Source organism: Chiloscyllium plagiosum, chromosome 3 (assembly GCF_004010195.1).
Source record: "Chiloscyllium plagiosum isolate BGI_BamShark_2017 chromosome 3, ASM401019v2, whole genome shotgun sequence".
NCBI classification, from domain to species: domain Eukaryota; kingdom Metazoa; phylum Chordata; class Chondrichthyes; order Orectolobiformes; family Hemiscylliidae; genus Chiloscyllium; species Chiloscyllium plagiosum.
Window position 1 is genome coordinate 98087032 of NC_057712.1, and position 26317 is coordinate 98113348.

The 26317-nt window shown below is 40.6% G+C and overlaps 1 protein-coding gene across 4 annotated transcripts in view; it reads right to left on the reverse strand.

The window, feature by feature from the left end:
- Positions 1-26317, reverse strand: part of si:ch211-241j12.3 (uncharacterized protein LOC566552 homolog) — a 110836-nt gene that overhangs the window by 25871 nt on the left and 58648 nt on the right. For 3 of the 4 annotated variants that reach the window (XM_043686929.1, XM_043686928.1, XM_043686931.1), the window contains 8 exons: positions 18212-18314; positions 14450-14578; positions 13276-13461; positions 11513-11763; positions 8441-9604; positions 7083-7185; positions 5280-5396; positions 1587-3422 (listed from right to left, as the gene is read on the reverse strand). In XM_043686929.1, coding sequence (XP_043542864.1) covers positions 1587-3422; positions 5280-5396; positions 7083-7185; positions 8441-9604; positions 11513-11763; positions 13276-13461; positions 14450-14578; positions 18212-18314 — 3889 coding nt within the window. The remainder of the gene's footprint in view (positions 1-1586; positions 3423-5279; positions 5397-7082; positions 7186-8440; positions 9605-11512; positions 11764-13275; positions 13462-14449; positions 14579-18211; positions 18315-26317) is intronic. The other variant, XM_043686930.1, reaches the window with a different exon arrangement.

Below are 26317 nucleotides of genomic sequence, written 5' to 3' on the forward strand. Positions count from 1 at the left end.
TTGAAGAAGTAACAAAGAGGATTGATGAGGGCAGAGCAGTAGACGTGATCTATATAGACTTCAGTAAGGCATTCAACAAGATTCCCCATGTGGGACTGGTTAGCAAGGTTAGATCTCACGGAATACGGAAAACTAAAACAGTTTTAGTATTTGATTCCTACTTTGAGGAGACACTGGTAGCAGAAAAAGCCCACTCCACTGAGTCCTGTCACTTATACCCATTAGCTCAGACAAGTTAATTCAGGGTGATTGGGATATTTGAGATGAAGAATTGATACTACTGGGTAATTCACCGTGGGCGGCACGGTGGCACAGTGGTTAGCACTGCTGCCTCACAGTGCCAGAGACCCGGGTTCATTTCCCGCCTCAGGTGACTGACTGTGTGGAGTTTGCACATTCTCCCCGTGTCTGCGTGGGTTTCCTCCGGGTGCTCCGGTTTCCTCCCACAGTCCAAAGATGTGCAGGTCAGGTGAATTGGCCATGCTAAGTTGCTAGTGTTAGGTAAGGGGTAAATGTAGGGGTATGGGTGGGTTGCGCTTTGGCGGGTCGGTGTGGACCTGTTGGGCCGAAGGGCCTGTTTCCACGCTGTAAGTAATCTAATCTAAAAGCCTTGAGGACATTAGTGGCAAGTGTTAGGTAAGGGGTAAATGTAGGGGTATGGGTGGGTTGCGCTTCGGCGGGTCGGTGTGGACTTGTTGGGCCGAAGGGCCTGTTTCCATGCATTAAGTAATCTAATCTAATCTAATCTAAAAGCCTTGAGGACATTAGTGGCAATAACGTTTCACAATATGTATTCATTCATGGGATATGGCTTGGCCAGCACTTACTGACCATGCCTAACTGCCCTTGAAGAAGGCAGCTGTCTCTCTGAACGAACAGTGTCTTTGGGATGTGCATTCAGACAATATTTTTGCAAAGCTATCATCATGAAAAGGTGAAAGCTTGTAGCAAAATACAGTTATATGAAGGCACAGGAAGGAGACTGAAGATGGTGATCATATAGTAGTGAGGATGGCAGAATCCAATGCCAGCCATTTGTCACTATCAGAAAGGAAGCTCTGCAAAGCAATCATGTGGAGTGGATTGACAACTCCAGGAAGTTATGCAGATATCCATGAAAAATATCTGAGGAACAATTATTTGTGCCTACACTCTGGCAGCTGGCTATCTACAGGAGAGTCAGGAACCTCTACGATGTTGATCTTACTTTTAAAAGGCTTGGTTCTTGCTCTTGTTTCAAGACAATGCTGTTTCAAGATTGTTACAACATCATCATCATTAGAAGAAGGCAGAAAAATCAGTTTACATTATCTTGAGAAAAGTCCCCTATCTTGCCTCTCAGGGGTATAGTTTCTTGTAGGGATCCTAGCATATGTGGAGGTGACATGCTGTTAGAAATTGAATCATAAACTCATTCTCCATAAAAATCTTCTCTTGCTATCCTTTGAAGTCCTAATTCCAAAACAAAACCTGACTAAAATCCTTTCAATCTTCTGAGAGACTTTGTTCCTGTAACTGAGATCACAAAAAAAACTATCACAACAATGCGTATGTATCTATCTTACTAAAATTAAATCTTCAGTTACCTTCATAACAGATACTTGAAAAACATGACCATTGATTGGTGGATTACATCCCACAGACACGTTTACATGACAATCTTCAAATACAGCATTCAACTCTTGTTTTGAATGATCGTGTATCTGGCTTGCAATATTGATGATCTGTAAAGAATCCTTCTGTGTCTCAGTGCTTCTGGATTCATCAGATTGCAACATCTCAAATGTGTAATCCTCTCTTGATTCTACATTGCTGCTAATAATTGCACTACTTTCCAGTATTGCTTCATTAAATAAGGGAGTGCCTTGTGCATCACATTTACTTTCAACATATGGATTTGACTTTACAACCAACTTGGAATCTTTTTGTTCAAGACACATTTCTTCACTCTCAGAGTTTACTAAAGAGCTTGTTTCCATGATAGAACCACCTTTCTCATACTTGACTTGACTGTTATGCACGTTTGTTGAGTGTTCAGACAAATTAGAAGAGATTTTGCTCGCATGGTCCTTTTTGACATCTTCCGATTTATTCTTGTTCCCTGTCTGTGAATTTGTTTCAAGAATTGCATTAATGATGATGGATTCCTTTGAAACTGGACAGTTCTCTAAAGACTCTAAAAACTCTTGCTGTTCACAAGGTTTCCTTACAGCACTAGGATTTTCCAAAAACAGTTTTGGGCAACTTTTGGTTTTGACACAGTTTTGGGGCACTGGAACTCTCAACTGCTCTTTCTTGACACTTTTTGTTACAACATCTACAAGAGGTTCAGTGCAGAAGTGGTCAGAGCATGCAGATGTCAGACTATTTTCCACTTTTACAGGTACACTGGTACGAAGTGCTGGTATTGGCTTTTCTTTGGTTTGCTCAGTTAGGTCTTTTTGACTTTGATAGCCAGAGGTAAAAATTTTATTTTCTTCAATTGTTTCCTTCTTGGAGGAGTAAAAAATCTGTTCAGGAATTTCATTATCTAGATCAGTAATAGATGTTTGGTCATCTTTTGAACCTGTTGGGTCATTTTCTTCATTCACAGCAATAGCAGTATTTATAACTTGACCAAGCACTTGGTCTTGATCTTTATTGGGACATACTTCTTTGGTGGCCTTTTTTTTAAAGCTACATACTCCGTTTACATGTGAAGGTGGTTTGTCTGGGATACGCTTGTTGCAAGATCGGTCCTGACTAGAGGCGGAATTGAAACCATTTGCAGGGGACCTTAGTTCATTAGACTTTACATGTGCAGCTGGAAACCCAGGTTGGCTTTTTGTTTCAGCTCTTTGGCTATACTTTGAATGAGAACTCAAAACTCGTGCAGACAATTTTACTTTTCTGCTCTTTGGATTACTACATCCTGTCTTAGAAGATATTTGTGGCAGCTTCTTTACATTCTTGTGCTCCATTTTTTCTTCTCGAGCAAGACTCTGCTCCATTTTCTCAACTTCCTTTCTTTCCTTCTCCAGCTCAGCTAAAAACTTGATTCTATCTTCGCTCGGCTTTGACTTGCCCAAGACTTGTACCGGAGCATTCTGCTCTTCCTCAGAGGAACACAACTCTCTTATCTTCAAGTTCTCTTCCAGAATTCTGTCCTCAATTTGATTTAATTCTTTCAATTCTTGCAGTAACCTGGGATTATTGTGTACACCCCAGTTTGTCCCTAGCGTAGCAGTAGTAGTGTTACAATTTATTGTATAAAAGCCACAGTCAGAACCAAAGCTTCTTTCCTGTTGCATGCTCTCGATATCACAAGACAACTGAGAATGGTTGCAACTACAATTACATTCCTGCTGTTCCCTTTCAGACCATTCATAGTCTTCTAATCCAATCACTCCAGCTTCTGAAAGTTCACTCAGGGACATTGTGACCTAGAAAATAAAAGATTTAGTAAGAGAGTTACTTAAAATGCTATATATCAGGATATCGAATGTACTTGCTTGTTTATTCAGTTTTTACAGCTAGAAAAAGGCCATTCATCTCATTTTGACCACACAGGTCATCAAGTATCCATCGACTTGAATCCCAATATCCAGAATTTGGTTCATAGTCTTGAATGCTATGGTGATTCAAGCGATCGTCTAAATATTTCTTAAATGTCTTGAGGGTTCCCGCCTCTAACACCTCATTGGGAAGGGATACTAACCAAGGGATGTTTCCTCAAATCTCCTCCAAAGTTCCTGCTGCTTACATAAAAACTATAGCCCCTGGTTATTGACTCCTCTAACAAGAGGAAAGATTTCTCCACATCTGCCCTGTCTATGCTTCTTATAACTTTGTACCTCTCAGTCAGGTTCCCTCCTCAGTCTTCTCTGTTCTAAGGAAAAGTAACTGAGCCTATGTCGTCTTTCTGCATAGTTGAGTCACTCCAGCCTAGGCAATATTCTAGTAAATCTCCTCTCCGCCACCCTCTTTAATGCAATCACATCACTCCTATTGTGTGGTGACCAGAACTGCACACAGTACTCTAGTTATGTCCAATACAGCTCCATCACGATTCCTTTGCCCTTTTGTTTAATGTCTTGTCTAATAAAGACAAGTATCCCAAATGCCTTCTTAACCATTTTATCTACCATTCCTGTTTCCTCCAAGAATCTATGGACATGATCCTTTGTACTCATTGCATTGTTAGTCCTTCCAACCAGCATCACCTCTCACCTTTCAGGATTGAATTCCACTCGCCACTAATCAGCCCATCTTACTAATTGTCTATATGATCCCCGTGAATCTAAGGCTTTCCTCTGCACTATGTAACACCTCCAATTTTTGTCATCTGTAAACATACTGATACTACCTCCTACATTCACGGTTCTCTTGAGAAATGGAAAATTAGGAAAAAGCCTAATCAATTTTAACTGTGGCATCTCAAAACAATTTATAGCAGACGTGGATCAGAACCAAAACCAGGGACACCAAACACCTTCTGACATAAAAATGCCTGTTGGTCGGCCATGGATGCATCAATATTTTGTTCTTTTTAGATTGAAGATTAAAATACTTCACTGGGTAGCGAAACTGGCTTGTGCTTTGCCGGACCTAAGACAACTTGGTGCAGGTATCAAAGTAGAAAGAGGCTCAAACTACTAAGAACCCTCATTGCTTAAAGAAAAATCTTAATTGGAACATTTTCCACACTACATTGTCCCTGATCTATTGCTGGCTCCTGCAAAAGGAGACACTACTAAAACAAAACACAAACTTTAATTTCTATCATATAACAACACTTTACAAATATCTTTAGCTGGAGAAACATTTTTGCCTTCAGTGCTCTGATGAATGAGTGATGATGGGAGTTGACAGATGTGTTTTTGTGCTTGAAATCCTGACATGCAGAGCTCAGCATCATAAAAGGTACATGGCTTTCAAGAAACGATTAGGATTTTTCCAATTGAGGGCCAATCTATTGCATGTCAAGAATTTATGGACAAAATCTTCAATTTTCTCTCCATTAATTCTCATTGATGGTGAGTGTTATCTGCAGTTGTTTACCAAAACGATAAGGTGCTTGCGGGAAGCATGCATTCAGAAGGTTTTTCCTACAAATGTCCATCACAATCCAAAAAGGACAGTACTATGAATGGATATCAAACAGGTTATGAAACTATTCAAGTAATGTTTGTAATTCAACAATGCGTTCCTGTTGTTGAATCAGATTTACATTACAATGAATCAAATATCTGGCTACTGAGCATCACAAAAACTCTTGCGAAATTATTTGAGATGACTACCTTCTCATTGTGCAAGCCAGAGGCTGTGCTGTTCACTTCAGTATCATAGCACTTGCTGTCTTCCAACTGTAAAAGAAACTCTAGCTCTTCTTCTTGTCTAAGCACATCCTCTTCTTCCTGGATTCAAAAGATGGCATCACGTTAAAACCTGTAAAACTGGTGTTATCACTCAGGTTGTTGTTACTACTCAATGGAGAACAAACAGAAAGGTGCTGTCTTAAAGGATGTAACTATTTCAAATAAAGAGGAAAGTGCACAGTAGGTCAGTCAGATTCGGTAAAGCCAAAGCCTTAAACTTCACTCACTTCCACCAAATAAGAAGGGTCACATTGCAGGTCCATGTGGATTATAGTTATGCCCATCTTTTATGGGCATGTTTGTCCCAGTCATCTTCAGGTCACCTATCCATCCGCTCGATTATACCGATTGGTGTGACAATGCTATCTAGCTTAATATGGATAGTGAAGAGAATATTTCAATTTTCTATCCATCCTTTCATTTCATGAATGACCCTTTGACCCTTCATGAATCTTGTGTAATCATCTTTTCACAGATATCCAATATAATGTCACAGCATCCTTGATTACCTGAATGGTTATTATCCAGCCCACTTCCTGTAAGCACCCATTCTCTCTTCACAGTTTGGCCACCTCTATTGCAATCACTCTGATGCCATTATTCACAAAAGAGCTTCCAAGAGATTTCCTTTTATCCTCAGTCAATGTTGGAGGGTTTTCTGATCACTGACCCACCCTATTTCCACCCTAATTATATCCCCCTCAAAATTGGCCTTCAGGTTGAATGGGATTGAAATGAGAAACAGCCAGGTTTTCTAACATGATCATAATGCTGTTTGTGGGATCTTGATAATAGCTGTCATGTTTTCTTCATCAGAATACTTCAAAAGTAGTAAACGTAAAGTGTTTCGGGATGTCCTGGCTATGTACTACAAACAGTGTGCCTCTTTAATCTAGTTTTGATTTCTGGTCAGGGGGCCCTGCTGGGAACACCCATACTTAGACAAGATCAGCCTTTGCTAAGAAAGGCTCTGACCTCACATGAACTGCGTGCAGCCACACTTACTGATTCATAAAACTCACTTGGCTAAAGTACTAGGCACAACCAGGTGGCCATGGAACAACATTCAGGCAATCAATCTCCTGCAGAAGTGGAGAGGATCAGAGAATATGGTAAACATTGAATTAATACTGTTGACAGGTTAGTTGGTAACAGATTTGTTGCATAACCTGTCTTTCGCATTGCTGCATTCATCAGTTTGAACCAGATCTAAACATCCTTTGAAAACCATTCAGGCTGTGATGCGAGCACATCCCATTCAAACTTATTTACTTCTACATATGCAACATGGTCCTTCTCTACTTCCACTTTATCTCCACTACAGTCAAACCCCTTAAGCAAATCATCATCATCACAATGAGACTGCACTTCTACAACACCTGCATTCTCTGCTGTGAAGCCCTTAACTGTCATAAGTCGCAAATTATTCAAAGCTCAGATCCTGACATCCCACTCACATCCTTGCCAACCTATCTTGACCCTCACCTTAATCCTGTTGGGCAACACTTTGGCCATCATCTACAAATCACTGTATGGCCTTGGAAAACCCCAACTTTGCAACTTCATTCAGCCCTTCATTCTTCTCCATGCTCTCCTATTTTCAGGTAGATCCAGCTCCTCCACTCCAGCATCTTAGTCTTCAGCTGCCTCATTCACATTCACATGAATTACACAGTAACAATAAGAAAGAAATAACTCAATCACACAGAAATGCTTCACATTTACCTTTAAAATCTTTGCTGTCCTCAACAGAAGATTCTCGATATCGTCCTGCAGCTTCTCCTGATCCTTCATGTCCCTGTCACACAGCTGTAATGCAGCATGATCTCTGCACATGAGAAGTGGAAAAGAAGTTCTGCACACTATGTACTGTATGTTAAGATGTCAAAAAATATACTGGTTCTGGCAAAGGGTTCCCACCTGAAATCGCAAGTTCTCTCACAAATGCTTCCCAGGCTAAGTAAGCTTGGTACTTTCTGAATCATCTCTCACTACATTCCTTTTCATTAAACTAAAGACTGGAGGGACTTAACCACTCATCTGCTTCTTACTTTGTCGCAGATGTGTGCTGACTGCTTCGGATTTTAATTCTCTGTATAAGACGCATTACCTCATCTTCCAAATAACATCGCCTCTTACCAGATCAATGGGAAGCAGCATTGGACTTGGATGGAGAAAATGGTGGAGCTAAATCACGTGATATCATCATTCTGCGGTGCACATCATTAGTAAGTTAATGCACATTAATTATCTACCCATTTTAAAAAGATAATTGACAATCTTAAGCCACTTTTATATTAAATAAGCAAAGTAAAGTAACGAAACAAGATTTTGATGTTGTAGGTTGAGGCACCCTTGCAAAATTCACTCAAATTACATTATCCAAGGACCACACTTTAGCATAGTTATGAAAGGTGTGTGTGTGTGTGAGTGTGTGAGTGAGAGTGAGAGTGAGAGTGAGAGTGAGAGTGAGAGTGAGAGTGAGTGAGAGTGAGAGTGAGTGAGAGAGTGAGAGAGAGAGTGAGAGAGAGAATTAACTTGAATTGTAACAGAGGTGAAGAAATGCTGTTAGAAAGAATGGGTTGGTTTTATTTGTTTGGATAAGGTGATGGTGAAATTTTATAGGAGCTGCGCAAAAGCACAAAAAAAATTTGTCAGCATGTCAAAGGAGAGGCTCTTCCCAATGGCAGAAGAATCAGAAATCAGATAACAGATTTAAGATGACTGGCAAAAGGCTGGCACGAGGAGATATCCATTAGCACAGCTAATTTCAGTGATGGTGAATGCACTACTTGAATTAAAAGAAAGTGATGAAAACAAATGTATTAAGCACTTTTAAAAGGGAATCGAAGAACCATCCCAGAGGGAAAGATTTTCACATTTTGCAGCGACAATGAAATGAAGTGGGTAGCTCTTATTTAAGACACATTAGATTGAATACCCTCAGCCTGCACTGCATTATAATTGTTAGGTCCCACTTGATTAGGAAATGAAAGAGGGATTTTATTCCATTAGGTAAACTTCCAAAAACTGAGAGTGGTTCAGCAGAAAGTGGGATGGAGATTAGTGTAACAATTTAATACCTTGCATTTTTACTCCCTTCCAGTAACATTTTGGGTCCACAAAGTTCCTGATTGTTGTACAGAGTTGCTGGGATCTCCCTTCCAATGTCTTCATCAAATTGTTCGGTAGAATTCAAACACTGGTCCTTGTTGAACTGTGCGCATTCAATTTTTTCGACAGATGGCAGATCAAAGTCCTCCAAAATTAAACGTCGTTCCTTTTCTGGAGATTTCACCCGGACTGAGGTTGCCCCAAAGATGTTCTGTCCTGGAACCATAACCGTAAGCTGGTCTGCATTTCTTCCTTCAATTTGACGCACTGCATTACAGCTTCCAGCTTTTTTATGTTTGAGATGGGTTTCCAACGTTGGTTGTTTGGGGGTGATTGTGACCATATAAGATTGTTCAAGATTCTCAATAGGTAGACCAATCCAAGGATTCTTAGGTAAACTCGCTGAACGGCTCACTTTTATCTCAAAGTTTAAAGCCTTTGTATTAGACCCTGAAAGGGGCTGTACTTCACTTGATATGGACTTGAGATCACCAAATCCAAATTGTTCAAACCTCAGCCATTCATTCGACTCAGTCGTACAAACTTTATCCACTTCATTTTGTTTTGCTGCTTTAGTTTTAAATGATAACTTTGAGACTGCTTTTACCCCGCAGTCCCTATTGGCTACTTCAGACTTGAATTTTATGTTTCCAGTCTCTAAATTGCAACTCCCAGCCCCGTCAATTCCAGAGTCAAAAGAAGTTAAAGATGGGTTTTTTTTGGTTAATACCCTGTCGTTTTGGTCGGCTTGAACAAGAACAGATTGAGAGGTGGATAGAAAAGTTGTTAGTTGCAAATGGTCACAGTCAAGATTATCCCTATTCTGTTCAATTGTCTCATTTGCATGAGAGCGCTTTTCCATGGAGGATACGCCTGGTTCAGAGCCATTTTTTTGTTTTGCTTCCTGCAAATTGCTTTCAATGAACTGTTCTTGAGTAGCATGTACATCGCTGACAGTTTTCAGTGCTTTATCAGCACTTGCACTGATCTTGGTATCAACAGATGAATTTGCAGGATGATCCATTGCATTTTGCAGTCTCTCTAAGTACATTTCTTGCCAGTGAATTGCTTGTTCGAGGTCAATCAGGAATACTTTCCCAAGAGAAGTCAACAGCTTTATTACAACGAAGCACCTACATAAAGGAAAAATTAATATCATGGCAAAAGGTCAAAAGTTACAGTTGATTAGGTTAAAGCATTGATAAATCTTAAGCATCACATATTTCCACACAGAATAATCACTCTTCATGAAAACTTTCAATAGCTCCTCCTATCCATTTTCTTTCTGCTTCCTTTATTCCTCTGTGCCTCAAGATGTTTTCCCACATGTAAAATAACCTTACGTTATTGAAAAATCTATTAAAGTTGTAGCTTTCAGGGATAAACAGCTGATTATTTTGGTCTACTGGAATCACCACAGGTTATAAAGTAATTTTAAATCCCGAATGGTATGAAAGGGGAAGACTAAACTTCAATCATTTTAAAAATTGTTTGGGGCAAGGAAAGAATTAAGTTTTCATAGAATCCCTACACTACAGAAGCAGGCCATTCAGCCCATTGAGTCCACACCGCCCTCTGAAGAGCATCCCATCCAGACCAAATCCTCTGCTCTGTTCCTGCATTTTCTATGGCTAATCCACCTAGACACTATGGGCCATTTAGCATGGCCAACCCACCTACCTTGCACATCTTTGCACCATGGGAGGAGGCAAGAGCACCCGGAGAAAACCCATGCAGAAATGGGGAAAATGTGCAAACTCCACATAGTCGCCCAAGGGTGGAATTGAACCTGGGTCCCTGGTAGTGTGAGGCAGCAATGCTAACCCCTGAAATAAACGGTACAGTCCATATAGCCCTTCAGCCAGCTCTGCCGTTCAATATGATCATGGCTGATTCTTGGATTCAATTCCACTTCCTTTCCCACTCTACATGTCCCTTGAATGCCCGGGAAGCCAAAGATTGTAGTCTTGAATTTACTCAACAAGGAAACATCCTCAACCATCCAGGTATGAGAATTCAAAAATATTTCCAAATGATTATCTTCTTTATGTTAGGACCATGCACTCATCCGTAGCCCAAGGATATTACCACTCATGTTTACCCTGTCAAGCTCCTGCATAAACTTATATTTTCAATGAAATCATTTCTCATTCTTCTCTAACAGACGATAGGTTCAATTTACTCAGCCTTTCATCATAGAATAACCGCTCATCCCATGAATCAACCTAATGAACCATCTGCCTCCATGGTGTATATATTCTTTCATAAACATGGAGATGAAAACCACAGATAATACTTCAGTGTGCCACAGTCCTGCACAATTAAAACACGACACTTCTGTCCCTGTATGACTAAATACTTTGTGAAAAAAGTTACCATGCCGTATTCCTAACTCCCTATCTGGGTAAATATTACCCCTAAGTTCACGAGTCCTTTTGTGGCACCTGAATGAATGCTTTTGTAAGTTCAGAAAAGCGTAATCAGCATATCCACTATCTCTTTTAGAACACCTAGCTCTTCATCTTTATCAGCCCAGTTTGTGGCGTGAATTGCGCCTTCTGTTATTTGAGACCTATCACCCTCCCATTCTGTGGAGTCATTCTTGGAATTCTCTAGATATCACAATTACTGGACCAATAGTTGTTGGATTGTTCATGCAAGAGACTACTGCTGTAGAAGCAGGAGGTAGGTCTGTACAACTGATACGAACTAGTATCAGCAAAAACGACTGTCCAGGCCAGAGCAGAACAGTAACAATTCAGAGCATTTTTCTCAGGCATAGGAAGAAATGCAACCTACTACAAAACTGGCCAGAGGAGGGGAAACCAACATGTATTTTTGCTGCTAAGAGCTTAAATGTAGGTTCAGGATGACTGAAGGGGTCAGATGAACTGCACATTTTAGAGCCCCACCCAACATTAATCACAATTAATCAATACATCAAACAAATAGATTGGATTTCACTAAATTTCCTGCTTGGTGAACTGACGGAATTTTTCTCTCTGATCTATTTGAAAATACAGCAGGATACCAATACTTACTGATGGGCTACTAGTTTTCCCCTTCTCCTCAGCAGCGTATCTGGAATGTAATCAGCCAAATCCCTGAGTTGTACCAATTCTTCAATGGCTGGAACAGGAGCTTTTTTCAGGAAATGATTAACCTCGTTCTGCCAGCTTGATTTAAGGCAGATTGTTGCTTCTTGAGGCATCGCCAACATTTGTGCATCATGGGTATCTACTGCCTCCTTAAAAAATACTTCTTGCAGCAATAAATTATACCAGCCAGCAACCTATAAAGGAATAGTTTTGCAAAAATCCCTTTTAAAAAATCTAGATGAACATTCAACTTAAAAAAAATTAAACAAAGCGTCAATCTTGAACATAAGGGGATCAGTCCTGACTTAAAGGAAACCAAAGGAACACTCTGCTGCTTCGGCAGTAACCACAGCTAGGGGACAGTCTAATTGTTTAGTGTCAGCCTCATGGACATCGGGCTTGGTGAGGGTGCATGGTGCCAGAAAGCTATCCTGATGCAGCCAGCATTTATTACCCATCCCTAATTGCCAAGAGGGCAGTTGAGAATGAACCAGATAAACATGTCTGGAGTCACATCTAGACCAAACCTCCAAGTTAGCAAGTTTGCTTCCCTAAAGGACATTAGTGAACCAGATAGGTTTTGTTTTACAAAATCAATAGTGGTTACATGGTCAGCCGTAGGCTAGTTTTTTTTAAAAATTGTCGATCTATTTTTAATGAATTTAAATTTCACCATCTGACATGGTAGGATTTGAACCTCAGAATACCAGCCTGGGAGTCTGGATTAGCGGCCCATTACCACAATGCCACTGCCTCCCTATGGGTTTGAGAAGATAAGCTGTCCATTTTGAGGCTCTTACAGCCTGGGTAATGCTGAACTAAATGTCAAAGCTGACCCCCAATTGTGGAGTTTCTGAATAAGCTAATGCAAAATATCTGCACGAAAATCTTATACACTTGTCATTTAGATTGCAGTGCTTTAAGAAATGTGAATGTACATTATGGTTCAGTGTGAAATCACCTTAGAGTTCTTCTGTCTTGAAATGGCTTTGGATAATTGAGTGTGCTTGCACTGGAATTGACCTTTGTAGCACCATAGTCTTTGTCTTTACAAAGCTCCCGTTGGAGAAGCTATAATTACTTTGTCTTAATTGGTTTAAGTGAGATCTATATCAGAAATGACCTTGGGTACAAAGAAGAACAGGTTCACAACCAGTAAAAATGGAATCACTGGGTCAAAGTCCTGGAACTCCCTCCCTAATGGCATTGTGGGTCGGCCTACAGCACATGGTCTGCAGTGGTTCAAGGTGACAACTCACTACCACCTTTTCAAGGGCAACTAGGGGTGGGCAATAAATGCTGGCCCAGCCAGTGATGCCGATATCCCACAAGTGAATTAAGAAAAAGAGGAAAGAAGACTTGTGGCGAATTAGTAAAACTACTTTGGCTGTTTGATATTGCTGGATGAAAATAAAACCAGCTAGTTAATATTTAAAAGTTACAAGAGTAGTAACCAGGCATCTGAAGTAAACATAGAAATATGCATAAAAATCACAGACACCCAAAAAGAGAAAAATTTCAAAGGACTTCAGAAAATTGCTCAGCATCTGAAAGAGAAAGCCAGATTTAACACTCAAGATGAAATCATTAAGAGTTGAACCAATTCCTCAATAAATTACAGAAAGAAATTTGCGTGCACAAAAGAGCTCATTTATTTCAAACCAGACATACAGCCAGCCCAGTCAGATTGATTATACATTACCTACTTTTTCAAAAATGTAGTAGAAATCATAAACTGCTTTTAAGGTTTGGTGGGGCAGCTCTACAGCTATGTGGAACATATCTTTTAATTTGTTCAGTTTCTCTTTACAATCCTCCTCTTTTCCTCCAGGTCTTTCTTTGGTTATTACATCAAGATCCTGCAGCACTCTCTCAGATTCGGTGATCAACTTCTATAAATAGCATGGACAGTACAAACAATTCCATTATAAACTTAAAATACAATCAAGGCAACAAGTCCACAATTGATTAAGAAAAAAAACGGCAATCATTGTCATTAGAGGAAAATTGTCAGCTTTGTCAGAAAAATCTTCACTGGTCGAAGTGAAGCATCTTGCATATGTTAGCAGCAAGGCCAAAGGCCTGGAAAAGCTGTGGGCTGGATTTTATCTAGTCCACAGTGACAGGAACCACGACAACCAGAATGAGGCCAAAGGTCATCACTAGTGGAGAGTGGCTGGGACCTCTCCCTGATTAAGTTGGAGGCAAAAGGTGCTGGGATGGAATTCCCAGTTGCCACCAGTAGGATGCCAATTAGTCTCATTAATGAGACAATGACACTTTATAGCTTCAATCCAAAAACAATTTAGTGGTAACTCAGGGATTAAGCCTGATCAAGGGTCCTGGCATCAGGAAGGGGAGGGCCACTGAAAAATCCCCACTTGCGCACGACTCCAATTCTCCTTATCATCCCTGCCTTTTCTCTTCCGTGATTCCAACTACTCAATTTTCCCATCCCTTGCTCCCTCACTAGCGTCCCGTAGTGACCCAGGAGCTCTGGTGGATGCATGAAGAGCTGCCAGCCTTGGGATGCTCAAAGCTCTAGTCAGGCGGTATTTCTGCAGCCAGGGGCCTCAATCATGGGGGATGCCTGATGGCCAGTGAAGAGTCTGTTGGGCACTTGACCCACTGGGCACCCCCGCACTGATCTGACAGAGGGTGTCTGACCAGCAGGTGAGGCCTGACAGAATGCCAGCCTGTACACTTAACACAAATGTAAAATAACTGTCCTAATACCGCAAACCAGTCTGATACGTAGAACAAGTTACATTACATTTAAACACAACCCGTTTTATAACTATTATGCAACATTACATTAAATATGATTCTAAAATAGTGAATATTTCATAATGAAAAAAGAGAGAGAGGTAAGAAACTCACCATTGCAGGATTATAAATGGCAACATCATAATCCAGTTTTAGAATCTCTGCTTGGCTCAAATTACTTGCAATTTCTAATTTGTATGATTGGATCTTCCCCATTCCTTCATGGGTGATCAAATCAATAATCTGCAGGCAAAACAAAGCATTGATGTGTAATTTTCAAAACCACTATGCAAAGACATTCACACTGTGTGTCCTCAATGTGTAAAGGATCTAGACAATATCATATTGCCCTTTCTCCATTATATATATTTTAAACCAGAGGCCAATAACTTGTTTAATGATGAACATTCTTAAAATAAATAACTTTGTATTCAAATAACTGAAAAAATACAGAAAAATCTGAATGGCGATGATGAATTCCAAAAGCCTAGATGTTGTATAAAAGTGAGATGAGGATGTTCCTGTTACCTTTGCTGATAAAATAAATAGGAGAAAGTGAGGGCTGCAGATGCTGGAGATCAGAGCTGAAAATGTGTTGCTGGAAAAGCGCAGCAGGTCAGGCAGCATCCAAGGAACAGGAGAATCGACGTTTCGGGCATAAGCCCTTCTTCAGGATTCCTGAAGAAGGGCTTATGCCCGAAACGTCGATTCTCCTGTTCCTTGGATGCTGCCTGACCTGCTGCGCTTTTCCAGCAACACATTTTCAGTTCTGATAAAATAAATATTCTGCATAGATTAGGGTTACAGAAGCCAGGAACATCAGTTGTTCAAATCATAGAAATTGCTGGAGATACTGAACAGGTCTGATAGCAACTATGGGGTGAAAGCAGAGTTAACGTTTATGGTCCATAGACCCTTGTGTTACTGCTTTCTCTCCACAGATGCTACCTCATTTGCTGAGTTTCTCCAGCAACTTTTCCAACATCAGCAGCTCCTTCTTATAATATTACCAATAATTCAATCCTGTGCTATTTAGAAATAAGCTGGTCTCAACTGAGATGCCTATAGACTTCTATGATGGACTTCACTGCACTAGACTACAGGAGAAAGATGAAAATTAAACAACCAGGCTCCCCAAAACTGAGCTTTATCCAACCCCCAACTGGAAATTGTTAGATGTTGAGCAGATAATGTTGCATGCTGTGCAGACAACCAACAAGAGCTAATGGATGGGGTAGAGTATAACCACTAATCTACTTTCTACACTGAGTCGAACAGCCTGTTGGCTAACAGTTGCAGAGGATAAACCCCTAGGGAGAGGAGGGGTTTTCTTAAGATGCAATATATTGCAAAATAGCAATTGGCTATTTAGACATTTTAAGTAAAACTAAGGCTATCAGAAGACACTGATGAAACATATGTCTCCAATGGGATCTCAAGCTAGACTCTACTTTTCCCTACGAAAATATGTATGGCATCATCAAAGTGGGTGGAGTTTAATGTAGTCTCCAATATTGACCCTTTCAGTAACTTACACAACTGATAGATCAGACATCCACTGTGGCTCCCACTCCAAATGAATACGGTAAAGGAGAGTGTAGCAGAGGAGTCTGTGGCCCTGGAGAAGTTGCAGAAATAGGGAATAGCAAGGCCATGGAAGAACATACGTTCAAAGATGTAAATGTTAGATTTGAGGCCATTGGGTACAAGATGCCAATGAAGATAAATGATAACGGGCGTGGTGGACAACCAGGGTCATTGGACAACTATGTGATGAGATACTGGCAACAGAGCTTTGGACAAACTGATAATTTCTAATGGTGAAAGATGTGGGGCTAATATTATGCCAAAACTCGCAATATGTTTGCAGAAAGCAAAAACATGGATGAAGGTTTTAGCACCATGGGGCAAAGGGAAATGAAAAGACAGGTAGTGTCAAAAAAATAATATATATTACATATTTAAAAATATAGCCTGTAACAGACAAAGCAAACCAATTTCTCAATAAAGTACGTGGATACATTCTAGTTCTGGAATTTTATAAAAACGTGTTCATTTGCCCATCACCAAAGGCAGTTAAGATAGACTGTTCAACACACATATTACTATGGGTCTGGAGTTACATGTAGGCCAGACCAGGTAACCACAGCAGACACTAGGGTTTTTAAAACAACAATAGTCATTTGTAACATGGTCACTAACAGGATAATTTCAGCAATATTTATTGAATTAAGGAGTTGAACTCCTATCCCTAGGACCTTCGACAATATTACCAACAATATTACCACAAAAACGCAAGTTCTGCCCATAATTGAGACAGATTTATACCATACTCAATAACAGTAATAACATTTGCAGTTACCAGTTATCATCAGAATCAATGCTTTCATTCAAACAGAAGAGTGGTGTCTTTGGTTGTCTGTTTCACTAAGCTGCCATATCAGATCATCATGTGCACAAAAAAAGAGCAATGTAGTGATTTAGTTTCACTGTATAGGAGGCGGCCGGTAGCCCAATTGGCTAGCAAATGACCGTGTAACACCGACGGTGTGAGTGTGATTCCCATTCCAACTAAAGTAAGTTTGGGACCTGCCTTTTTGTTTTGTCCCTGATTGTGGCCAAAAGGCCTTTTACTTATGAAAAACTGATCACGATGAAGCCGACAATGAGCCAAGAGCCTGTCTTTGGGCAGAATACACAACAATTTGTATTAATTCACAGGCTAGGCCAGCATTTATGGTCAGTCCTTAATTGCCCAGAGGGCAGTTAAGATCAACCACATTGCTACGGGTCAGGAGACACATGTTGGCCAGACCAGGTAAGGACAGCAGTTCCTTTCCCTAAAAGATACCAGTGAACCAAGTGGATTTTCTAAACAATCGTCAATGGTTTTGTGATCATCAAAAGTCCGTTGATTCCGCATTGTTTTAAAAATTGAATTCAAATCCCACCACCTGCCATGACGGGGTTCAAACCCAGGTTCCCAGAATATTACTTTGGTTTCTGGATTAATAGTTTAGGATAATACCATTAGGCAAGTATCTCCCCAATCAATTAACTAAAACAGAAAAAAAAAACATTTAATCAAACCTGTTATTAGAATATACATAGAACATAGAAAAATACAGCGCAGTACAGGGCCTTTGGCCCTTGATGTTGCGCCGATCCAAGCCCACCTAACCTACACTAGCCCACTATCCTCCATATGCCTATCCAATGCCCATTTAAATGCCCATAAAGAGGGAGAGTCCACCACTGCTACTGGCAGGGCATTCCATGAACTCACGACTCGCTAAGTAAAGAATCTACCCCTAACATCTGTCCTATACCGACCACCCTTTAATTTAAAGCCATGCCCCCTCGTAATAGCTGACTCCATACATGGAAAAAGGTTCTTATGGTCAACCCTATCTAAACCCCTAATCATCTTGTACACCTCTAACAAGTCACCCTACGACATTGAATAGACAGAGGAATAAATCAGAGAAAGGTGGAATTAATCTGCAGGTCAGAAAATATGGAAGGAAAGACAGCACTTGTGTTTTCAGCTCTGTGATCTTTATGAATCATTAAATCTCTTTCTCCACAGATGCTGCCGGACCTGAACATTTCCAACATTTTCTGTTTATGTTTCAGATTTCCAATATCAGCAGTGTTTTGTTCTTGTACAAGTAGGTGTAAGCAGTATGCCTGTTTCCATCGCACTTCAGCAAGTTGTAGTCAAGATCCATTCAGTAAAATTAACTCAACTGCAACGAATTATTCTATACCAAGAACAAGTATTTCCACTTTGCCATTTGTCATTCTGCTTAGTAAGTTAGAGAACAAAGCAATTATACTATGTACAATAAAACAATTTGCGTTTATGAATTTTACCTGCTCAGCCTTTTCCCTACACTGAAGGTCCTTCTGCAAAAGCTGAGCTCTGGCAAGAGCCTGTTGCCACTGTAACTCCACTTTCTGCACAGCAGCTCTTATCCTATCCCAAGCAAATGAAAATAAGCAAAGTTATAGACATGGTTAGATGTTTAAAAAAAAGCTTTCTACACAAAATGAATAAGTACAGAAGAATCTTAACATAAAGGGTTTTCAATCAGAGTGCGATGTGACAATACGATACATGTGATTATTCGAGGGAACACTGGTGGTGCACCGGTAGTGTCCCTATTGTGAGCTAGGAGGCCTCATTTCAGGTTCCGTCTGCTCCAGACATGTGACACAACAGGTTGATTAAAGCCATCTACAATGGTGAGAAAGCAGTGAGGAGTGGAACCTCTGGGCCTTTCATTGAAGAATAACAGTGTTGGTGCGTAAGGGAGTGAGTGGTTCTCACTTGGCCAAACTCATCTGAAATATCACAGGCAAGGTGGTGCACCAACACTTGAGTGAGAATGCACAGGGTTTTTCTTTTGCCTGAGGGGTATAAACTAATTATCCATTTACCTCTGGTTTAATGCCCACATCTTAGACTTTGAGAAGGTCAAGAAATGTTTTCAGGCTTGGGCTTCTTTTGAACCCAACCCAAGTTTATTACATATTCATACAAACTATTGCTATACTTGGTAATCTGAGTCTTTAATCTGACTGTTATATTATTAAAGACTATTCTCTACATGTATTTCCCTCTATTAAGCTAAACCAATCTCACCTTACCTATTGATCCCCTTTCTAACTCCATTTACTTTTTGAGAAGATTTGTAGCTCAGGTTGAGATTCTGGATGTAGGTTTGCTCGCTGAGCTGGAAGGTTCATTTCCAGACGTTTCGTCCCCCTACTAAGTAACATCTTCAGTGGGCCTCTGGGCAAAGCACTGATGATTCCTGCTTCCTATTTACATATAAATAGAAAGCAGGAATCATCAGCAGTGCTTCGCCCAGAAGCCCAATGAAGATGTTACCTAGTAGGGGAACAAAACGTCTGGAAATGAACCTTCCAGCTCAGTGAGCAAACCTATATCCAGAACTCCATTTACTCTGTGCTAATACCCAGTGGGGGCAGCTCTGTGAGATCATTGCAAAGTTGCTCCAAGATCCTAGAGACATTGCAGAACAGATTTGGTATCACATTTCATCATTTTATGAACACATCCACTGATTTGTCCTCACACCCATAAACAGATTTGCTCAGAAACGCAAATCGAATTGCTAGAAAAAACCCAGTGGGTCTTGCAGCATGTGTGGAGAGAAAGCAAAGTTTACAATTTCAGGTCCAGTGACCCGTCTTCAGAATGGATTTGCTCAGTTTACTGTGGACAGTCAATGACTTGTTTTGTTGAAGTTAGCTCTACTCAAATCTCTAAGCCAAGTAGCTATTTTGTTTCACATTTCAAACATTACTTTGAACTCTATACTATGATTACTAATAGAAAAACATTATGTACACTAAGGCTATCTGGCTCATTGCTCGAATATGCAATGCCCAACTGGTGGTTCCAAGAAATAATGACAAAGAAAACTACTGAATGTTCAAGAAATCCACCATATTTATGACACTATTGATTCAGCAAAGTAGAGAAGCAAAACTCCCTGTTTCAACTCATGTTGTATTTGTTACACAATTGTTCAATTCTCATCATATGACACACAAAGCAGCTAAAATTCTAGATTTAAGGTAGGCTGACTTCAATATGATAATATGAAGGCTTGCTGTGTTATGTATTGCTGTCAGTACTCCTTTAAAAGACATGGCCATGATATCACTGCATTATAGCACATGGCAAGTATAAAGATCTCATGCTCCATCTTACCTTAGATCACTAAAGCATGGCATTGCTAGAAGTATTCAGCTCTGTTGTAACTTAATATTAACCCAAACATTTACGTATCTGAGGAATATAATGTTTATACATAATAGCTTGTTGTAGTAAATGTCTGTCAGATTCTTCAATACCATGCTGTCTATGCCCAGTTTTTTTTAAACGTCACAGGAGATAATAGAAGCAATCCAGCATCAGATAGAAGATCCTCAGTTCTGAAGAAAAGTCACTGCACCCAAAATGTGAACCCTGCCTTCTCTCCATAGATACTGCCAGATCTGTTCAGTTTCTCCAGTATTTTCTTTTCTTTGTTTGATTCCGGTTTCCAGCAGCCAGAATTCTTTGTTGTTATTTTTTCTGTTCAGGTAAAATTTAATGGAAGCAACTGCACATCGTCGTAGCAGCAGTGGCCATCTATAAAAGAGTCCGATAGCTTGTGGTAGATATTTAAAAAAAAACAACTGAAGACAAACTGCACAACACTTTCTGCCAACAGGGAATTTGGACAAAAGGGAGAGATTTTCACTTTCAAGCAGCATCAGTTCCTGTGAGTACAGACAGTTGTCCATCATACCATAAGATACAGAGCAGAATTCAGCCAATTGAGTCCTCGCCACCATTTGATCATGGTAATACGTTTCTTGACTCCATTTTCCTGCTTTCTCCCCATGACCTTTGATTGCCTTACTAATCAACGGCCTATCTATCTCTGTCTTAAATATACTCAATGACTTGGTTTCCACAGCCTTCTGTAGTAATGAGTTCCACAGATTCACTGCTCTCTGGCTGAAGAAACTCCTCCTCATCTCATTGTCCCTTCAGTCTGAGGCTGTGCCCTCAAGTTCTAGTCTCTCCTACTAGGCGAAACATCTTCTCCACCTCCACTCTATGCAGGCCACTCAGTATTCTGTAAGTTTCAATGATACTCTCCCCTTATCCTTCTAAACTCCAATGAGTACAGATCCAGAGTCCTCAACCGCTCCTCATGTAATAAGTCCTTCATCCCATTCTTGTTAACCTCCTCTCCAGCCCCTTCCCAATGCCAGAACACCATTCCTTAGACACAGGGTCCATGAACTGCTGACAATATTCCAAATGAAGTCTGATCAGAGCCTTATACAGCCTCAGCAGTATTTCTCTGCTCTTGTATTTTAGCATCCTTGAAATAAATGGTAACATTCCATTTGCCTTCCTACCTGCCAAATGAACTTGTACGTAAACCTTAAGAGAATCCTGAACCAGCACTCCCAAGTCCCAGGTGTTTCAGATTTCCATTTGGCTAATACTCTATGCCTCTATTCTTTTGACCCAAGTGCATAACCTCACACTTGCCCACACTGTATTCCACCTGCCACTTCTTTGCCCATTTGCCTAGCCTGTCCAAGTCCTTCTGCAGCCTCCTTGCTTCCTCAACAGTACCTATCCCTCCTGCCTATTTTTGTGTCATCTGCAAACTTAGCAACAATGCCCTCAGATCCTTCATCTAAATTGTTAAATAATAATGTTGTGGTCCCAACACAGGCTCGTGGAATTCTGCAGATCACCGGAATTACTGGCTGCCATCCTGAATAAGTTCCCTTTATCCCTAGTTTCTGCCTTCTGCCAGTCATCCAATGCAATACCCAATCTAGTACCTTGCCCCTAACCCATGGGACATAAGTACCATACTTATGCTGCTACCATAAGTAGCAGCTTCCAGTGAGGGATCTTGTAAAAGGCCTTCTGGAAATCCAAATGTATTACATCCACTAGCTCGCCTTTGTGCTCATTATCTCCTCAAAGAATTCTAACAGATGTGCCAGGCTTGACCTTCCCTTGATGAAGCCGTGCTGACTCAGCCTTATTTTACCATGCACTTCCAAATACTCCACAATCTCATTTTTAATAATGGACTCTAAAATCTTACCAACGACTGGGATCAGGCTAAGTGACTTGCAGTTTCCTGTCTTTGTCTCCCTCCCTTCATAAATAGAGGTGATACACTTTCCATTTTCCAGCCCTCTGGGACCCTCCCTGACTCCAGTGCTTCCTGAAAGATCACCACCACAATCAGATATCCTAAACCCAAACACCAGGCAGGTGACACAGCACTCAGGACTCTCAAATCTGGCCACAAAGAACAGTGTCTATTCCCCTGACTATACTATCCCCAATTACACTTACAATTCTCTTCGTTCCCCTCATGGTCTTGAATGGCTGCCTATATCGTGGTGCTACAATCAGTGTGCTCATCCTTCCTACAGCCCCTGCTCTCATCTAAACAGGAAGCAAGAACCTATTGGATAGGAGCTGAGGCTCCTTCAACACTACCTCCTGGATCCCTCTACCTTCCTCGATTGTTGTCACACCCTTCTGTCCTGACTATGAGGCAGTCAATCTCCCAGATTGTATTTTCTTTTGGCATTAACAATCCAGAAAACAGAGATAATTTCTTTTTGCTGAGAATAAAAGTATGCTGATTAACTCCATTAGGAAAGATCACTTGAACAAGAAAAATAGGGCACTACCATTGAAACATTATTTGAGGATGAATGCAAGTATGAAGCCATAGTGGCTTTCCACTGTAATAGTCTAGGCTCCAAAGACAGTGTAGTTACAGTCAGCAAACTACACCAAACCAACAAAATCTGCATCAGAAGGGATTCACCTCACCTACTCAAAAGCAGTCTAACCCTTCATGATGATTGGAAAGCATGTGCCACCAAAGGATGGACACCCACGCACACATCCAAAGATCAAACCAGACCCAAATCAAAACACAAGTGACCAATAACATAGTACAATACCACAAAACTAGCAGTGAGGAAAATGTTAAGACGGTGCACAAATACAAACAGAACAACAATGTTCACTAGGAGAAAGTGAGGACTGCAGATGCTAGAGATCAGAGCTGAAAACTGTGTTGCCGGAAAAGCGCAGCAGGTCCTGAAGAAGGGCTTATGCCCGAAACGTCGATTCTCCTGCTCCTTGGATGCTGCCTGACCTGCTGCGCTTTTCCTGCAACAGATTTTTCAGCAACGATGTTCACTGTCAACTGGGTAGTGCAAACATGGCAATACAATAAGGAGATCAGAAGTTTTTTTTATATACAGTCATTAATATATGTCCTGAAAAGGCAAAATGACACACTGTAAGTAATCTAATCTAATCTAAAACATTGAAAGCTAAGGCCAACATACGAGGTAATGTCAACACATTACCACTACACATCCTGAAAGACAGGTAACTCAGCAATGGGAGAATGTCTCACAGCTTATAAGGAATCAACAATTTTGTGCTTTGGCAGTATTACACAGTAAAGCTAATGTGCAGATTTGTCTTGGCTTCCCAAATTCTACGAGCAATTGTTAACAACAGTCTAGCTGTGGCAGGACTATGGTACTCACAGTCTAGTCACAATCGTGAGATTCAATCCACACATACAGTGGTAGAACAGGCCATATGTATTGCAACCAAATCAGTCAACAATCTCATGTTGAAGTGAGACAAAAATCAAATACCAAGATAATTGCATCTGACACACTGAACAAATTATCCGTCCTATATAAAGACCAAGATATTCCTCTTCATTTACACATTATTACTTTTCACTATAAATTTGAAGATATTCTTATGGATGATCCATTACACTTTGGCCAAAGCCAGTGTGAACAGTTGCAAAAAGCAACTACTAAAAGTAAGCAAAAACAAGAACTGCAAAAGGTCATCATCCAGGGATGGCCTGACAGTATTACAGAAGTATCTGGAGAGGATTCATTCATTGGGGTGACACGATGGATCACTGGTTAGCATTGCTGCCTCACAGCGCTAGGGAACAGTGTTTGATTCCCGCCTTGGGCAATTGTCTGTGTGGAGTTTGCACATTCTCACCGTGTCTGCGTGGGTTTCGTTTGAGTGCTCCAGTTTCCTCCCACAATCCAAAGCTGTACAGGTTGGATAAATTGGCTATGCTAAATTGCCCATAGTGTTCAGGGATGTGTAAGTTAGGTGCATTAGTCAGGGGTAAATGTAGAGTAATGGGGAATGGATTTCAGTGAGATATTCTCCGGAGGGTTGGTGTGGACTTGTTGGGCCGAAGGGCCTGCTTCCACACTGTAGGGATTGTATGATTCTATTTCCGATGTACTAGTATAACAAGACAACTCAAGAGCAAATAAGTCTTATGACCAAAAGCATTACACCAAGCTATCATGTTGATGTTATACCAGGGACACAATGCACAAAGCAGCTAGCATGGGAATATGATTCAGATACACAACACATAGACAGAGCTGCCAAATGGTCCACTGGGCAGACAGTGCATGTTAGAAATACAAATACTTGGAAAGCAGAAGTTTTCGAATAGAAATACTGCTACTACATTGCAAAGGAACTAAAGCCAGCTCCGACCAGTGTACAGCACAGCAATCATGCACAAAGTGGGAAAGAAGAACACTCTGACAGTGATGACTATGTGCTGATGTTGAGTGACAGCAACCAGTAGTTCATCAATCAAATTTCAAAACCAGTATGACAGAGGACAATATGTATATCTTCAGATAGGTATACAATCATAAATACTAAGACAATTAACAAACTACAAAAGGTATTATATTGAAGCTTGAAATGTTTACCATACAGATTCTGTTTTAACTTTGTATAACAATGAAATTGATAACATATGCCAATATAACTTGGCAGAGATTTTTATCTTCGGAAAATGTGTGTTATGATCAGTAACCCTTTAAGAGACTTGCTTATGATATCATCATTGTACCACAGCATGCAAGCTGAGCATATAAAAATCCCACACTCCATCTTATCCCAGATCACTTGATGCATGACACTTTATTGGAAGCATGCTTCTGTTATAATCTAAAATTAATATTAGCCCATGTGCTGAATGAGTGTAATGTTTGTACATATTGTTATTTGTAATGAATGTCTTTTGGATTCTTGAATACCATGCTATCTGCCCAATTTCTTGTTTTAGGGGAGATATTATGAGCACTATTGTATCAGGTGAAACATCTTATTGAATACAAACTCACAACAAGACTGTACACAGCAAACTGGGCAAATCTCTTAATACCACAATGAAGGAACATCAGTAGCTGATGTGCAATATATGAACTTACAGTGATACACAACCAGTTTAAATTAAGAACTCTACTTGCTATAAAAATCCAGGGATGACTAAAGGAATAAGAGGCAAGCAAAAACTAAAAGGAACGTTCAGAGAAATGCAAAAGGTAAATGTAGTCCTGCCAAATGGGAGAGATACAAAGAACAGCACAAAGTAATAAAGTAGTTGCTATGAGGTGCAAAGAGGGAATGTGAGAAACAACTGACATCTGCTACCACAGAGCCAAGACACAACTCTTGCTACAGTCCATTTTCAATTTCTAAATCCTACTCATAGAATCTCCACAATCTTTTAAATTCTTATGTCTTCTCATCATTGACATAATCCTTAATCGTAAATACATGACACTCTACATTGCCATCCCTGAACACAGCAAACATCTTGTGATATAATGGTTCTTCCAGCATCAGAACTTTTGTCAGTGCTACTCTCCAACCTAACATTCCATTACTTGGACTTTCCTTTACTATTGACAGTTGCGGCATCAGCCCAACGTTCTGGAATTCCCTACACACCTCCCATCTGCCATCTACAAGGCGCAAATCAGGAATATGATGGAATATTCCCGACTTGTCTGAATGAATCTTGCTCCAACAACACTCAAGCAGCTTGACACCATGCAGGCCAAAGCGACCCGCTTGACTGGCACTGCATCCACCGACTCCCTCCACCACTCACGCTCAGTACGCAATACTGCTACTACCTACAAAATGCAGTGCAGCAATTCACCAAAGATCCTTAAACAGCATCTTCCAAACCCACAGCTGCCTACACCTAGAAGGCCAAGAGAAGATACAAGGGTACGCCATCCCTACAAGTTCCCCTCCAAGCCACTGACCATCACGACATGGAACTATATTGCTATTGCTTCACTGTTTCTCGGTCAAAATCCTGCAATTCCCTCCCTAGGAGCACTGTGGGTCAAGGATGCCTGCCTTGAAGAAGTTTTCCTCCTCTCTCTACAAGAATCTCAGGGAGTCCCTCTCCCACTGCAACTCCCAGGTCATTTCCTCTGCCCTGAAGCTCTTCAACCATGTTGTGAAACAAACTCGGTACCAAGGCCACATTTGCTTCCTCAGTGCATGCCTCCGTAACCAACTCA